Consider the following 18,727-nt stretch of genomic DNA (forward strand, 5'->3'; position numbering starts at 1 on the left):
AATTCCACAGAAACAGAAGGAAGGAAATGAGTTCTATTCTGAAGTAGATTTTGATGTAGTTCTAATAGCCCAGGCAAGAGAGTTCTTTCTCTACATTGTCTACAGTATCCATAACCATCACTATCCAAATGTAGTGTGATCTTGTGCGCACACATACAACAGACACAAAGAAATACATACCGTACACAGAAATATATAAAAATAGCATCACATATTATTTTATTAGACCTTACCTACTCTAACACTCTGCTTTTCAGGGGAAACTTACAAGCCGACAGACAGAACGTGAGGCATGTCTGTCTGTCTGTCTGTCTCTGTCTTCTGTCAGTTCCTTTCAGCTTTAATCCTAACCATCCTTAAGATATTTTTAGTGTAAGTGTAGTTAAGTCACATTTGGACCCCATTCAGTAGTTACTGGGTAACAAGCTACATGGAAGGCACTTGAAAGCACTGCTGTAGATGACAGGTTTTTTGGTTTCTACCAACCAGCCTCTTAGAGTAGAAACTGGGTTTACAAATATTTTACTAGATGGCTAAATTGATGCAGGAGCAAATGTAACCAATTAAATTAGAAAATGATTTTGATGAATTCATTGTTTTTCACAGAATTCAGGTTTGAAGGACACTAACAAAAAATCCCACAGTAAACTCATGGGCAGCTTTGGTAAACATAAGGTAAGCAATGCATGATTATGAATCCTTTTCCCTGACTCCCACCTCTGTAATCCTTTCTCAACCCTATGAACTTGAAGACACATGGACTTCAATTCCACATATGTCAGCTGAGGAATTCTGAGAGTTGAAATCCACATATCTTCAATTTGACAAGGTTAAGAAATACTGATGGACCTAAAGAAAAGCTGCAGCTTTCAAGAATATATTTGTTTATGTTTGGATAATTAGGTTAAATAGTAGCTTGATGATAGGATACAAATCTGTCTGGTAACTCAAAATGTGAACTTGGTGAAATTGATAGATTGGTTATATGATGTGACTATTAGATACAACTTTAGTTCATTGGGAAGCAGAAACGCCAGTAAACAAAAAATCTTTCAGAGTGGCTGACAAAAATAAAATAGGGTGGGAAATGCAATTTTTTATTATTATTTTAATTCCTTGTAGGAAAATTGGGACTCAAATGTAAGTAAAATAAGAAAAATCCATTTTAATTTCCAGTGATCCTTTCAGAATTTAATAAAATCTGATTTCTCATCCATAATGGGAGAAAGAAAATAAGATTCATAAATTTGCCTATTGCAGAAACATTTGGGTTTTGAATGAAGGGACTGAAAATAGATTGGCAGTACATAATACCAATTGGCAGTACATAATACCAATTCAGATCTGGGCTGCAACAGAACTGAAGTCAGTACACAAAAAATTGCTAAGATCCATGACAGACTACGAAGAAATCTTTTCTAATATTGCTGGTACTTCTATGAGTCCAAAATATTTTTGTATTCAAGAGTTGGTTGCAGTGGTAGGATTCAGCCAGTTCGCACCACTTCAGCAAAACTGGTAACTAATTTTTTGTTGCTCAGGACCAGAATGGACTTCTGGAAGCAGCAGCATCCATACAGAGAACCGGTTGTTCACATATTTGAATCCCACCACTGGTTGGTTGGAATATTTGTTGCTTTTTAAAGCAATGATACATATTACTAGAGGCACTTGCATTTTTATATCCACTTCATCCCAGTACGGTTGCTAATTGTACATTTTTTTAAATGGGTTGGAGAATTTTGCCCAAATAACATATAAAATACACTTGCACAAAATTAGAGTGGAGTCTACTGAGAATCATCTATCAGCATATCTGAGATTTGAAAAGATATTGAAAATCAATATTAGTGCATGGGATTATGCTTGGTAAATGATGGATGGGTAAATAGATAATAGTTGAATGATATTCTTTATTACAATTTGTTGTTGTTAGTTGCGAAGTCGTGTCTGACCCATCGCGACCCTATGGACAACGTTCCTCCAGGCCTTCCTGTCCTCTACCATCTTCTGGAGTACATTTAAGCTCACACCTACTGCTTCTGTGACTCCATCCAGCCACCTCATTCTCTGTCGTCCCCTTCTTCTCTTGCCCTCAACCTTTCCCAGCATGAGGCTCTTCTCCAGTGAGTCCTTCCTTCTCATTAGGTGGCCAAAGTATTTGAGTTTTAGCTTTAGGATCTGGCCTTCTAAAGAGCAGTCAGGGTTGATTTCCTCTAGGACTGACCGGTTTGATCGCCTTGCAGTCCAAGGGACTCGCAGGAGTCTTCTCCAGCACCATAGTTCAAAGGCCTCAATTCTTTGGCGCTCAGCCTTTTTTATGGTCCAACTTTCACTGCCATACATTGCAACTGGGAAGACCATAGCCTTGACTATACGCACTTTTGTTGACAGGGTGATGTCTCTGCTTTTTAGTGTGTTGTCTAGATTTGTCATGGCTTTCCTCCCAAGGAGCAAGCGTCTTTTAATTTCTTGGCTACAGTCCCCATCTGCAGTGATCTTGGAGCCCAGTAAAATAAAATCTGTCACTACCTCCATTTCTTCTCCATCTATTTGCCAGGAATTGAGAGGGCCGGATGCCATGATCTTGGTTTTCTTAATGTTTAGTTTCAACCCAAGTTTTGCACTCTCCTTCTTCACTCGCAACAAGAGGCTCTTTAGTTCCTCTTCACTTTCTGCCATTAGAGTGGTATCATCTGCATATCTTAGGTTGTTGATATTTCTTCCGGCAATCTTATTACAATTACTGAACAACAAACATAAAGGAGAAACAGACATGAGGTAGACAATGAAACAATGAGAAGGAATGGAATGCTATTCTGGAAATTGGACATTAACATTTCCTTCATACATACAAAGAGTTGAACTTTATGGTATAGTAATATCCCATTTATTTATTTATTTATTTTATTTATTATTGGGACTTATATGCCGCCCTAACTCCCGAAGGACTCAGGGCTTATAAAATATAATTAATGTCATTAGAACCATGATGAAGAATCTGTAGCTTTGTAAGCTAGATTCTTTATAATATAGCTTTGCAAGCTATATTCTGGGCATTTAACAAAGAGTTCCATAGAATTGTAGGTGTTCTTTTATATCTATTGCATGGTATTTGCAGAACTGCAGAACAAGATATATCATTAAAAAAAAGAACTGCAGCCTTGTTGTTAATTCAACCCATGGATGAATTGTGTAAATATTTCAGACATGTCCAAATGGGCACCCTTAACAATTGAAATTCCCAGCACACTGTGAGACAACAAAATATGTAGCAAAATGTGTATCAGAAAATTATACCCCTGAAAATTGACTCAATTCTTTGAAAATGATAAAATATTTCAAAAACGTAATAATAACTAATTAGACCTGCCTATTTTCTTCACATCTTTTTGAAAAATGGAACATTTTCTTTAATAGTCACCTTAGAGAAAATGAGAGAGTTTTAATTACATGTTATGGCTTACATATTTAGATTTTATTACCTTGTAACAAGAAAGGTTTTTAGTGATTTTGTACTGGAAATTGTGAGTGTAGTCTTCACTTGATTTTTTTTTAAAGTATTTATTTGAATGATTTTTCACAATGTAGTAAAAGAACCATTTTAGCCTGAAGGTGTTTCTTATAAACATATATATATAACTGTCTTGCAGATTGATTTTCATCAGATGCCCTTTCAAAAACTAGCATGGGTAAAATGTTACATTTTTTTCAGACTTTGCTAGTGGTAGTCATTTTATGTCACTACTTTCTTAATCGATATAGCTCCAATCATCAAAATATTGAAGCTTGAGAATAGACAAATTTATACAGGCTGCTGGCAAGGGATACATAGTATTTGGACAGAGGATAAAAGAGGAGAAACATATAGTTAGCTAAAAATTTGTACTGCAAAGTGGGGTTTTTTTTGTTTAGATTTGTCTGGCTCTTTCTCTTAAAGTAGCTTGCAGTACACAAATCACAAAGTTGCTGATAAAAGTACATCACCAAACACTCACAAAATTTAAAGATCATGAAACGTTGCCTAGGATTTACTCTATAGTCCATGATTCTATTGAGATAAATGAATCAACTCATTTTGTATAATTGAGGACATTGTTAAGTAAGACTTTGACTTCTCAAACAGAAGGCAGCTAAATCAAAGTCCAAATCTCACAGCATATCCGATGATGAAGACTCTCAGCATAATGTATCTGGAAAAGAACCCGGACAACTCTACAGGTTAGTAACAATAATCACATTTGGCTTTCTTATGTTAAATAGAGCCATGCATACAAGTGCATTTCTCCTGCAATACATGAAGTGGTTGTCTTTTAAGCAAGACATTGCAAGACAGAATGTGGACACATTTAATTGTAAATGAAACAGAAGTCACTAATGCTTCATGTCTTAAATCGTTATGTAATTAATAAGGTATGATTGTTTCAAGTGTATGTTTGTGTTGAAGAAATTTCCAATTTATCTCGTCAAGCTTCAAAACCAAGAAAGATACACTGAAGTTCTTCTAAGCAGTTTCATTTATTGCTACTCATCTATAAACAAAAGTCTTGCCAAACCAAAGCAGATTACTTGCACCATTAAACATACTGTATACTCTGTGAACTACTGGGGATGAGCAGCCTTAACTCTTCCTCCCAAGTAAACTACCTAAACTTGCACTCTCTCCCTTCTGGGAATCTGGACCACCTTCCCAAAATAAGGTAACTGATCCAACTTTAATTTTATTGCAAACAGCTAAATAGAAGGCATGCACGTATAAAGGTCCATGGCTGAAATGAAGGGTTAAAAAAGGAATTGGAATCCCTGAAAACTGTTCCATCTTTTAACATGTCTCTTTTTTTTATCTTCTTCTTCACTTTTTCCTCCCCTTCTTCTTCTGTTTTCCTCTTTGCATTCTTGATTATCAAATAACAATTATTTGCTGTTAAAGAAAGAATGATATGGTTACCACACTAATTTTTTGGACACAATGGGAAAAAATCATGATAGAGAGATCAATTTATATTTCCATTTACCTTTTGAAAAACCTTTCTTTTCCCAGTCGCTTGGCTCGGCGGAGGAAAACAATGAAGCTGTGTCGTGACCTTTCTGATCTAGTGGTGTACACAAACTCTGTGGCAGCTCAAGACATAATTGATGATGGTAAGGTTGTGTGAAATTTATATTAAGGAAGATATAACTATTGTGTGCATAATAGCAATAGCACTTAGACTTACAATGAGGGGAAAATTATTTGATCCCCTGCTGATTTTGTGCATTTGCCCACTGCTAAAGAAATGATCAGTCTATAATTTTAATGGTAGGTTTATTTTAACAGTGAGAGACAGAATAACAACAAAATAATAACAAGAATAACAACAACAAAAATCGAGAAAAACACATTTCAAAAAAGTTATAAATTGATTTGCATTTTAATGAGTGAAATAAGTATTTGATTCCCTATCAATTAACAAGATATCTGGCTCCCAGGTGACTTTTATACAGGTAATGAGCTGAGATTAGGAGCACTCTCTTAAAGGGAGTGCTCCTAATCTCACCTTGTTACCTGTATAAAAGACCTGTCCACAGAAGCAATCAATCAGATTGCAAACTCTTCACCATGGTCAACACCAAAGAGCTGTCCAAAGATGTCAGGGAGAAGATTGTAGACCTACACAAGGCTGGAATGGGCTACAAGACTATCACCAAGCAGCTTGGTGAGAAGGTGCCAATAGCCGGTGCGATTATTCACAAATGGAGGAAATACAAAAAATACAAAATAACTGTCAATCTTCCTTGGTCTGGGGCTCCATGCAAGATCTCACCTTGTGGAGTTTCAATGATCATGAGAATGGTGAGGAATCAGCCGAGAACTACACAGGAGGATCTTGTCAATGATCTCAAGGTAGCTGGAACCATAGTCACCAAGAAAACAATTGGTAATATACTATGCCGGGTGAATGACTGAAATCCTGCAGCACCTGCTCAAGAAAGCACATGTATAGGCCCGTCTAAAGTTTGCCAATAAACATCTGAATGATTCAGAGGAGAACTGGGTAAAAGTGTTGTGGTCAGATTTTGAGATCAAAATCGAGCTCTAGCATCAACTCAACTCGCTGTGTTTGGAGGAGGAGGAATGCTGCCTATGATCCCAAGAACACCATCCATCAAACATGGAGGTGGAAACATTATGCTTTGGGGATGTTTTTCTGCTAAGGGGACAGGACAACTTCACCGCATTAAAGGGACGATGGACTGGGCCATGTACCGTCAAATCTTGGTTGAGATCCTCCTTCCCTCACCCAGGGCACTGAAAATGGGTCATGGATGGGTATTCTAGCATGACAATGACTTAAAACACATGGCCAAGGCAACACAGGAGTGGCTCAAGAAGAAGCACATTAAGGTCCTGGAGTGGCCTAGCCAGTCTCCAGACCTTAATCCCATAGAAAATCTATGGAGAAAGCTGAGGTTTCGAGCTGCCAGATGTCAGCATTGAAACCTTAATGACTTGGAGAGGATCTGCAAAGAGGAGTGGGACAAAATCCCTCCTGAGATGTGTGCAAATCTTGTGGCCAACTACAAGAAACATTTGATCTCTGTGATTGCCAACAAGGGTTTTGCCACCAAGTACTTGGATCCGGCAGCTGAGTCTGAGGAATCAGATGAGGAGGAGGGGCCTGGAATGACAGAGTCAGAGGAAGGCTCCAAGACTTACAGTTGGATGAGCCTGGCCCCTCTACTTGTGCTCAGGCTGAGACACAGCTGTGCTGGAAGCCTGAGTTGGTCAGTGATGAAGAACAGTTGGGACAAATCCAGGATGCACGAAAGTGCAGGCAAGAGAAGTGAGCAGGACAGAGGAACTGGTGCACCAGTTGCGGCCCTACCTGGACCGAGATGCCTTGCGCACAGTCACTCATGCGCTCGTGACCTCCCGATTGGACTACTGCAATGCTCTCTACATGGGGCTGCCCTTGAGGACCACTCGGAGGCTTCAGCTGGTGCAGAATGCAGCTACGCGGGTTGTGATGGGGGTTTCCCTATACTCCCATGTAACACCTCTGCTCCGCGAGCTGCATTGGCTTCCGGTTGTCCTCCGGGTGAGATTCAAGGTGCTGGTGATGACCTATAAAGCCCTAAATGGCTTGGGTCCGGGATATCTGAGGGAACACCTGCTGCCGGCATCAAGCTCCCTTCGTCCTGTGCGCTCCCACAGGGAGGGTATTCTCAGGGTACTGCCGGTAAAAGATTGCCGGCGGATAACACCCAGGGGGAGGGCCTTCTCTGTGGGTGCGCCTGCCCTTTGTTACCAGCTGCCCGTAGAGCTTAGGACTGCCCCTGACCTTCGCTCATTCCACCGGGACCTGAAGAGTTGGCTCTTTGAGCTTTCTGGCCTGGACTGAGAGTATTAATTGGGGTTTTAAATTGGATTTTAATTGGGGTTTTATATTTATTCAAGGTTTAAATGTAATTATTTTAACTGTTTTTAATTTTTGTAATTGTTGTATTGTTATTTTAATAAAACCTTGTGAACCGCCCTGAGTCCTAATAAAGATAAAGATAAAGAATGCAATGGGGTGCTCCAAAGGCAAAGGAGAAAGCATTAGGAAGCCACGCCTTGGCTGAATTATAAAAGGGAAGGTGTGGGAGGTGCTGGTTGCTGAAGGCAACCGTTTGTGTTGAGGATCGAGTTTCTGTGGACTGTGTTTGCCTTGGACATTGACTCAAGTCTGTGAGAATAAAAGGTTTTTTTCTTGTGGTTCCTGTCTGTTTCTTGGAAGAGGGGTTTCTCCTTGTGAGCATAACAAGGACTCATAGGCTGGGAGAGAACAGTACTAAGTCATGTTTTGCGAAGGGGCCAGATACTTATTTCACTCATTAAAATGCAAATCAATTTATAACTTTTTTGAAATGTGTTTTTCTGGATTTTTTGTTGTTATTCTGCCTCTCACTGTTAATATACACCTATCATTACAATTATAGACTGATCATTTCTTTGTCAGTGAGGAAACTTACAAAATCAGCAGGGGATCAAATAATTTTTTCCTCTCACTGTATATACTGCTCTACAGTGCTTTACAGTGCTTTTTAAATGGCTTAGAGAATCAGCATATTGACCGCAACAATCATTTTACCAACCTTGGAAGGATGGAAGGTTGAGTCAACATTGAGCCTATCAGGATCAAACTCCTGGTGGTGGGCAGAGTTAGCCTGCAATACTACATTCTAACCCCTGAGCCACCACTCTCCTTAAGTGTGTATGTATATGGATATGTATGCTTATTATTGTATATGGAAACCTGTGGAAATATTTCTTGATGTGATGTAATGGCATTTAACAATTCTATCACATTAGTATCTTCATTCATGCAAGCAGAAGATAAATAGAAGCTTCCCATGTTTGTTCCTTGAAGGATTAAGTCCCAAAAGCATTTTCGGTAATTACCGTACTATAGTCCTGTAGATAATACCTGCCTCAGGTGATAACATCTGGCTGATAATGTTTGGTCTTGAAAGAACTGGACCTTATTAATACATGGAAAGGATTCCTCCAGAGATCAGGGTTGTAGGCTAGATAGGAGGTTGGGGAAAAAAAGAGATTTACAAAATGTGAATGAAGATTATTGGGCTGGAATAGAAGATATGCTCAGTTTATGAGACTTCCCAGAGCAATGGCTAACTAATGTTGGAATCTTTTTTTAAAAAAAAATCATGTAGTATTCATGAAGAAAATGAAACAAAAGAATATTTTGAACTTTAATTTAATTTTTTTTGCTCATTGTGAAGCAATTGGAGGTGCCTGTATTGGCCAAAGTTGACATAGAAGCTACATTATAATGCTTTAATCTGCAACAGGTATAAGCAGAATTTGGATCACTAATGAGAATATTTGTGACTTCTGCAATCAGTTAAATTAGTTTCAAATATGTTACACTTTAATTCCCATATACCCTAGCAGGTCTGCCCTATGGGAATTTTAATGCAAGGCATTCTGAGGACAGTGTATCAAGAAATGTCTCTTAATTAATAAGAATGTCTAAGAAATTGTGACTGGAGATGGCAGAATAGTAAATGGGGCAAACAGATTATCATTTATATTATAGTTTGGATATATTAGAGCTGATTTTGTACACCCCAACATAATTTTTTGTTCATCAGCGACTATCATTTCTCATGCATTAAGTTTGATTTAAAAAGCAGGCCTATAAATTTGATAAATAGTAGACAATTTTAGAAAACATTCTAGTTTTCTACAAGTTCTATATCCTTCTGATATAACAGTAATAGAAGTTATAATCCCAGGGTTGGCATGGCAGAGGTAGAAAACAAAATAAGATGCCACTGAAGTGCATAAAACTTTAAGGCAAGATGGCTTTTAAAAAGAGGATTAAGTAGGTGGATTTATATGCTGGCATCTATTGCTTGTGACAAAACTACCTATGACTCAGTTTACACATTGATTCTTGTCTATTGGTAACTCATCTCTGAGAACTGTTTACAGTGTTTGTTTCACAATTCTTTGTTTTCCTTCCAGCATGTCTCTGGCATCCTCCTACTTGTTTTTCTTTGACTTTACTGTAAAGTTTTATCTCACTTGCAATCCCTCCAGGTTTCTACCCAGTTCTGCAGCTCAGCTTTTCTCTGGAATAAATATTTGATAAGCAATGTCACTGCATAGGTGTCAGCATGTATAGATACTGATATCTGATCTTTCCACTCAGCAGCCCATCCAAGAGACTGTTTTGGGTAGCTTTTTAAAATCAGAATATCTATCTCCATATAAAATGAATAATATACATAAGGAATTATACTTTAGCAATCTTCTGCAAAGAATTTGTGATCCGGATTTAGGCCTGCTGGGATATCAGATGACAACTGAGGTGAAATCATATTGAACTCTATAAGCACTATTAGAGCAAATGAAAAAGTGCTAGCAGCCTATTTTGTGGAAGAGAGTTGGGGGAGGAATCTTGTAATGACACTTCTTATTTTGTCATGAGGCAAGTGTGTCTTCTGCAATTGCTGCCCAAGCATGACAAAACTGTCAAATTTGGGCATCACTAAAAAAAAAGAAAAAGAAAGTCAGCATTCAGGGTTTTCATTTCCCTCAAAGATATATTGGATTCTGATTACATTCCAATTTCTGTGAGAATTTTTAAAGTAAACCATGCCTACCTATCTCTGTTGGCCCAAATGTCAATTACTTATGATTGCAAAAGCTAAATTCTGCTTGTAATATTTAGTACAATCTCAAATGTATAGACATAAGGTTTCATTACTTTAATTTCCCCTCTGACTTAATTTCAGCCAATCTACATTATTAAACCATTCAAGAGAGCCACAGGCCATCTGTGGTGTGAAAAATTAGTTTACCTTGATTTAAATTATGAAGCTTTTTAAAGTACACACCCCATACCTTTGGGATTAAAACCACCTGTCTTACTGAATTGTTCTTGAGCGGTTTGATTATGTACCTTTTGAATATTCTTCACAGTCTTGTATTGAAAGCCAGGAAGCTCTTTTAAATTAATGCTGTGAGAAGAATAACTGCTCATCTGAAATTCACTGAAATTCTTCATTTTGATAAACTGATTAGTATTCAAAAAATTAAGGGAAAAAGTAGTAATTATGTCATGGTTTGATCCGCATAAATATTTATGTATATGAAACCTAATTTATTTTGTAGCTTTGTTGCTATTGGGAACAGCCTTACAACAGTCCTGGCAGATCAGCATGGAATACTGAAATAGGAAGTATTGTTTGTTGCCTTGATAGATAGATTGAAGCATTCAATTTCCTCTGTTGTTTAGAGAAGGCAAACAGTGCACTACATTCATTTGCCCTAAATGGTGGCACTGAGTAGTCAATCTTAATAGCTGTATGGCATCATGTTACCATCATATTCACAAGGAGGTGATATCATAAAGGACTTTTCCTTCCAGGGCTGCTTTGGATAGTAAGATAGGCAGGTTATAAATTTAATAAATAAATAAATAAATAAATAAATAAATAAATAAATAAATAAATAAATAAATAAATAAATAAATAAATAATCCCAAAGCCATTGTGAGTTGAACATATGGTCCTAAGCAACAGATAACAAGAAGTATAAAATATAAAATACTGTACAAAAGAAGATCTAAAATGACCCAGATTGTTGGGGGCAATTTAGCTGAATTTGTAATAATGCCGCTTGGGGTGTGTGATAAGCAGGCATATACATAGAATGAAGGCTACTGCTAAGCTTGTAAGCCGCCCTGAGTCTTCGGAGAAGGGCGAGATATAAATGGAATTAAAATAAAATAAATAAATAAATAAATAAATAAATAAATAAATAAATAAATAAATAAATAATAAATCTACACACAATGCATAGCCTTGTGGATGTACAGCCCAATCTTATATTTGTAGGAAGCCTTTCCTCAACTTGAGAATCTTTACTACCAGGGGCAAAAAGGCACATCTAGTATTTAACATTACACAATATGTTGCTAGGAGAGGGATTTGTATAGAATCATATGGTTGGAAGGGGTCTTGGAGGTCTTCTATCTACCCCCCCTTCCCAATGCAGTAATCTTCGTACCATTCTGGACTAATGGCTGTCTTATTTTTTCCTTCAAAACCCTCAGATAAATCCATGACTCAAGGAGGCAAACTCTTCCATCACTTAATAGCTTTCACAACCAGGAAATTCTTAATCAGTTAGTTTTGGACTCTCACCGTAAAATCTTCTTTCTCCCCCTTTCCTGTGTTTATCCCTTCATGTGCTGAAAAACTATTACATTGCCCCTTATCTTTCTCTTATTTAAACTAAACCTACCAAGTTCTTTTAACCACTCTTCATAGAATTTCACCTCCAAGCCTCTTGCCATTTTTGATGCAGTTATCTGAACTCAAGGTTCCTCAAGGTTCTTTATGTATTGTGGCGACCAGAACTGGACACAGTAGTCCAGATGTGGTCTGCCTAGTTCAGCATAGAGAAATTATTACTTTCCATGATCTCAACATTATTGGTACAATCTAAAATTACATTGGCCCTTTTTAATGATACCTATGCATATCAAGTTGCTAATTAGACTTTATTATTTTTTTCAGTGTTTAAAAACCTATTTTCATTTCCTTGGTGACAATTTAGTGCAGTGTTAAATTTTAAAGATCATTTTACATTTTTCTATTCTGAACCAGAAAAAGAGAGAGACTTATTTAGCATGTTTGTATTTCAGTGTAACAATGACTTTTCTTTTAAAGCCCTACTAAATGCAAACTAAAGCTGTCCTGTCTCTGCCTTTTCCTGTTAATTATTTTAACATGCAGGATCAGTGGGGAATGTATTATCCTTCAGTGAGACAAGAGCTCATCAGGTGATCCAGCAGAAAGCAGAGCGGTTCATCCTTTATAACCAGCAGCAGCTCACCAGAATCTACCCATCTGCCTATCGGATTGACTCTAGCAACTTTAATCCTGTACCATATTGGAATGTTGGCTGCCAGCTTGGTGAGTGATGCATGGTATTGTCAGTTATATAGGTGCCCAATCTTTTGTTTAACCCATGGACATGCACCTGTTAATTATCTATCTATAGTACATTCATTCCATATATGGGTAGCTCACATAGTACAAAAGATGCCTTACAAAGATGCATTTAGAAGATTGCTTCCTTTGCTCCATAAAAAGAATTAGTAGTTGTGGATTAACAGAGCATCAAATCTCTTACTGATCAGCTGTCTCATTAGAACCAATGCACTTCAGAACTTCTGCAGTGGGCTGAATCAACAATGGGAAGTTCTTTGATGAAATGTTAGTATGTCTTCTGTCTCTAGTTGCAGACAGTAAAGGGGAACAGATTGCCTGATGCCCATCATTGTTCAAGTCAGACTTGTCTATCCTGATATCCTCCATTACATTTGAGCTACAACTCCAAGAATGGTCAATCAGTTTGGTGAAAGGAATTCAGTCCTATCTGGAAGTTCTGGAAAGTGCCAAGATGAAGAAGGCTGGAGGCCGCCGACTACCATATGTTTATTATCTTCAACTGTTTGGATGATCTCTGACAATTTGACATTACTAAACATATGCACATATGTCAAGGATTCCCCTTCATGGATTACTGCCTTGTCGTGGCGAAGGGGCTTGCGTAATTCAATGAAGCTATGAGCTATGCCGTGCAGGGCCACCCAAGACGGACAGGTCATAGCAGAGAGTTCTGACAAAACGTGATCCACTGGAGAAGGAAATGGCAACCCACTCCAGTATCTTTGCCATGAAAACCCTATGGACAGTACCAAAAGGCAAAACGATATGACGCTGGAAGATGAGCCCCTCAGGTCGGAAGGCGTCCAATATGCTACTGGGGAAGAGCAGAGGGCTAGTACTAGTAGCGCCAGAAAGAATGAAGCGACTGGGCCAAAGCCGAAAGGACGCTCAGCTGTGGATATGTCTGGTGGTGAAAGGAAAGTCCAATGCTGTAAAGATTTTTTCTCCATAGGAACCTGGAATGTAAGATCCATGAATCAAGGAAAGCTGGACGTGGTCAAACAAGAGATGACAAGACTAAACATTGACATCTTAGGTATCAGCGAACTAAAATGGACAGGAATGGGTGAATTTAATTCAGATGACCATCAGGTATACTACTGCGGGCAAGAATCCCTCAGAAGAAATGGAGTAGCCTTCATAGTCAATAAAAGAGTAGGAAAATCAATACTGGGATACAATCCTCAAAATGACAGAATGATCTCAGTTCGAATCCAAGGCAAACCATTCAATATCACAGTAGTCCAAGTCTATGCCCCAACCACCAGTGCTGAAGAGGATGAAATTGACCGGTTCTATGAAGCCCTACAGCACCTTATAGAACTAACACCCAGAAATGATGTCCTTATCATCATGGGGGATTGGAATGCTAAAGTAGGAAGCCAAAAGATAACTGGAATAACAGGCAAGTTTGGCCTTGGAGTACAAAATGAAGCAGGGCACAGGCTGATAGAATTTTGTCAAGAGAATACGATGGTCATAGCAAACACTCTTTTCCAACAACCCAAGAGACGGCTTTACACATGGACATCACCAGACGGTCAACACAGAAATCAGATTGACTATATGCTCTGCAGCCAAAGATGGAGAAGCTCTATACAGTCAGTAAAAACAAGACCAGGAGCTGACTGTGGCTCAGACCATGAGCTTCTTGTTGCAAAGTTTAGGCTTAAATTAAAGAAAGTCGGGAAAAGCGCTAGGCCAGTCAGGTATGAATTAAATCATATCCCTGTTGAATATACAGTAGAGGTGACAAATAGATTTAAGGAATTAGATCTGATAGACAGAGTGCCTGAAGAACTATGGACAGAGGTTCGCAACATTGTACAACAGGTAGCAACCAAAACCATCCCAAAGAAAAAGAAATGCAAGAAAGCAAAATGGCTGTCTGAGGAAGCTTTGCAAATAGCTGAGGAAAGGAGGGAAGCGAAAGGCAAGGGAGATAAACATAGATACGCCCAATTGAATGCAGAATTCCAGAGAATAGCTAGAAGAGATAAGAATGCCTTCTTAAATGAACAGTGCAAAGAAATAGAAGAAAACAATAGAATAGGGAGGACCAGAGATCTTTTCAAGAAAATTGGAGAGATGAAAGGAACGTTTCATGCAAAAATGGGCATGATAAAGGACCAAAATGGCAGGGACCTAACAGAGGCAGAAGAGATTAAGAAGAGGTGGCAAAATTACACAGAAGAACTATACAAGAATGAGCTTAACGTCCCAGATAATCACAATGAGGTGGTCACTGACCTCGAGCCAGACATCCTAGAATGTGAAGTGAAGTGGACCTTAGAAAAGCTGAGCAACAACAAAGCTAGTGGAGGTGACAGTATTCCAGCTGAGCTATTCAAAATCTTAAAAGACAATGCAGTAAAAGTGCTACACTCAATTTGCCAGCAAATTTGGAAAACTCAACAGTGGCCACAGGAATGGAAAAGATCAGTTTACATTCCAATTCCAAAGAAAGGCAGTGCCAAAGAATGTTCAAACTATCGCACCATTGCACTCATTTCTCATGCTAGTAAAGTTATGCTTAAAATTCTACAAGCTAGACTCCAGCAGTATGTGGATCGAGAACTACCAGAAGTACAGGCAGGATTTCGAAGAGGCAGAGGAACTAGAGATCAAATTGCTAACACACGCTGGATCATGGAGAAAGCTAGAGAGTTCCAGAAAAACATCTACTTCTGCTTCATTGACTATGCTAAAGCCTTTGATTGTGTGGATCATAACAAACTGTGGCAAGTCCTTAAAGAGATGGGCATACCAGACCATCTTATTTGTCTCTTGAGAAGTCTATATGCGGGCCAAGAAGCAACAGTGAGAACTGGACACGGAACCACTGATTGGTTCAAAATTGGGAAAGGAGTCCGGCAAGGCTGTATACTGTCGCCTTGCCTATTTAACTTATATGCAGAGCACATCATGAGAAAGGCAGGGCTAGATGAATCAAAAGTTGGAATTAAGATTGCCGGAAGAAACATCAACAACCTAAGATATGCAGATGATACCACTCTAATGGCAGAAAGTGAAGAAGAACTAAAGAGCCTCGTGTTGCGGGTGAAGAAGGAGAGTGCAAAACTTGGGTTGAAACTAAACATTAAGAAAACTAAGATCATGGCATCTGGCCCTCTCAATTCTTGGCAAATAGATGGGGAAGAAATGGAGGTAGTGACAGATTTTATTTTCCTGGGCTCCAAGATCACTGCAGATGGGGACTGTAGCCAAGAAATTAAAAGACGCTTGCTCCTTGGGAGGAAAGCCATGGCAAATCTAGACAGCACACTAAAAAGCAGAGACATCACCCTGTCAACAAAAGTGCGTATAATCAAGGCTATGGTCTTCCCAGTTGCAATGTATGGCAGTGAAAGCTGGACCATAAGAAAGGCTGAGCGCCAAAGAATTGAAGCCTTTGAACTATGGTGCTGGAGAAGACTCCTGCGAGTTCCTTGGACTGCAAGGCGATCAAACCGGTCAGTCCTAGAGGAGATCAACCCTGACTGCTCTTTAGAAGGCCAGATCCTGAAGCTAAAACTCAAATACTTTGGCCACCTAATGAGAAGGAAGGACTCACTGGAGAAGAGCCTAATGCTGGGAAAGATTGAGGGCAATAGAAGAAGGGGACGACAGAGAATGAGGTGGCTGGATGGAGTCATTGAAGCAGTAGGCATGAGCTTAGATGGACTCCAGAAGATGGTAGAGGACAGGAAGGCCTGGAGGAACATTGTCCATAGGGTCGCGATGGGTCGGACACGAATACCTCGGGGACCACCTGCTGCCGGCGTCGACTCCCCTCCGCCCCGTGCGTTCCCACAGAGAGGGCCTCCTCAGGGTGCCTCCAGTCAGAGAATGTCGGCTGGTGGCCCCCAGGGGGAGGGCCTTCTCTGTGGGCGCTCCGGCTTTGTGGAACCAGCTGCCGGTTGAGCTCCGGATGGCACCGGATCTCCGCTCCTTCCGGCGCGGGTTAAAGACCCATTTATTTGAACAAGCTGGCCTGGCCTGATGGGGAATCACTTAGGGTTTTAATATTTATATATATATTTTATTGTTTTTATTGTGGGCAATAATTTAATTCTTTTTTAACTTTTGTATTTTTGTAGTTTTAAGATATGCCCTGTTCACCGCCCTGAGTCTTTCGGGAGAAGGGCGGTATAAAAATTTAAATAATAATAATAATAATAATAATAATAATAATAATAATAATAATAATAATAATAATAATAATAATAATAATAATAATAATAATAATAATAATAATAATAATAATAATAATAACTAACAACAACATGTCAAGGATTAGGTGGCTCTGCTTTCATTTTTACCCAAGGATGACATTTTTACTATGAGAAAGACAAACGTCTTCCCAATATGTATAACTATGTACTCCTGGAGAATGGGCAACAGAAAATATATGTTTCTTTAAGCTGTGTACCCTTTGCCCCAGTATCTTGATTTGTTAATAACTAATTCAGCTACTTAATATCTGTATGAAATATTCAGGCCACTTCTCTTCCTTGTCCATACAAGTATTACTAATATTCTTTGAGCTTCTGTTGTGTCCTTTGTCCATTGTTTGTTTAGATTCAAGGGACTTTAAAAGGAATAGAAAGTGCATAGGTAGGAAATGGATCCAGGCTAAAATTATTTCACTTACACTGATAATGTTACCTAGTATGAGTAATGACACATCTGCAAGAAAACAACCAAGTTCAGAGAGCACCAAGGGACCCCTCCTTTCAATCTTGAGCTACAAATCTTTTCCTTTTATTAAAAGCGTGTCACTGAAAAAAATCACACTGACCTGGACCAAAGGACCATCCATTCAAGTACCGGTATTTCTATTGCTCCCATGGTGGAAGTAACAAGCATTAGCTGAGAGAAAGCTAATTTTTCTCATCTTTTCATTATTTTTCTCATCACTGGAACTACTACTGGAGATAATATATAATTTTACTGCTTGGATTTGATCTAAAATGCATGCTGAACTTTTTCAAATAGTTTAATTCTAAGAAATTAACCATGCTTTAAGGAACTTTTGGATCTAATCCTATAAGTATAAGCCTTATAACCATATGTTTGTGGCCAGTAAACCATAAATAATATCTGCTTATTCCACAGTGGCATTAAATTACCAGTCTGAAGGGCGGGTGATGCAGTTAAACCAAGCCAAGTTCAGGTTGAATGGCAACTGTGGATACATCCTGAAACCTCAACAGTTATGCAAAGGTAATACAAGGTGCTGAATACATTAGTGTTTCCTACATACCCTTTAATTAAAGACACAGTGGTTAATATTAAAATATGGCATTTGTTTGGAGAAAGCCGGTATCATCAGATTAGTTTGGAAATCAGAGGCAAGATATAATGAAATATTCATATTTCAATAATGAGAGAGTTAAATGAAAAATGTAGTTAGCTATGCTTTTACAAACAAATGAAACATTTAATACAGCTGTTGATATGGATCTGTGTTTTTATTTCATGTCTAATGAACTGTATTTGCTTACTTGCTGCCATTTTGTATTTGCTGTGTTTTGATTGACAACAAAAATATCTAAATACCCCAAATGTATTTATTTATTTTTATTTTTATTTTTTTTAATTCCATTTATATCCCGCCCTTCTCCAAAGACTCAGGGCGGCTTACAAGCTTAGCAGTTTGTCTAGGAATAAATGTTTACAGATTAAATTCTAATACTAAGTTAGCTTTATTCTTTCTTTTAATCTTCAGTGTAGTTTTTTTTCTCAAATGTACACAAAACAAGTTGTATTTCTTATTTTAAGATTATACATTTCCACATTCTTTCTATCCATAGGCACTTTTAATCCCTATTCTGGAGATCCTCTTCCTGCTCTCCCTAAAAAGCAGCTTATACTCAAAATCATCAGTGGCCAACAACTACCAAAACCTCCAGATTCCATGTTAGGAGACAGAGGAGAGGTAAAATATATTGGTGATAGAATTAAGAGTTACAATAGAAGAGATTCATTAATGACCTGAACAGGGATGTGTATGTTTCTAATCTGCATAGGATAGATAGATAGATAGATAGATAGATAGATAGATAGATAGATAGATAGATAGATAGATAGATAGATAGACAGACAGACAGACAGACAGACAGACAGACAGACAGACAGACAGACTGATTATTAGTCAATCAGTTCATAAAGCTCATCGCATATGTAAAACTAATAATTAAATAAGCATGTC

At 38.3% G+C, this 18,727-nt stretch overlaps 1 protein-coding gene across 1 annotated transcript in view; it reads left to right on the plus strand.

Annotated features, from left to right (window-relative positions):
- The window catches only part of PLCH1 (phospholipase C eta 1), a gene marked incomplete at its 3' end in the record, with an annotated part of 129,471 nt that overhangs the window by 94,392 nt on the left and 16,352 nt on the right, over positions 1-18,727 (plus strand). Inside the window, exons 13-18 of the mRNA XM_081329596.1 lie at positions 607-675; positions 4,127-4,221; positions 5,042-5,142; positions 12,295-12,474; positions 17,632-17,739; positions 18,330-18,454. Coding sequence (XP_081185722.1) covers positions 607-675; positions 4,127-4,221; positions 5,042-5,142; positions 12,295-12,474; positions 17,632-17,739; positions 18,330-18,454 — 678 coding nt within the window. The remainder of the gene's footprint in view (positions 1-606; positions 676-4,126; positions 4,222-5,041; positions 5,143-12,294; positions 12,475-17,631; positions 17,740-18,329; positions 18,455-18,727) is intronic.

This window comes from Vipera berus (assembly GCF_964194415.1).
Source record: "Vipera berus genome assembly, chromosome: 5".
Classification (NCBI taxonomy): Eukaryota; Metazoa; Chordata; class Lepidosauria; order Squamata; family Viperidae; genus Vipera; species Vipera berus.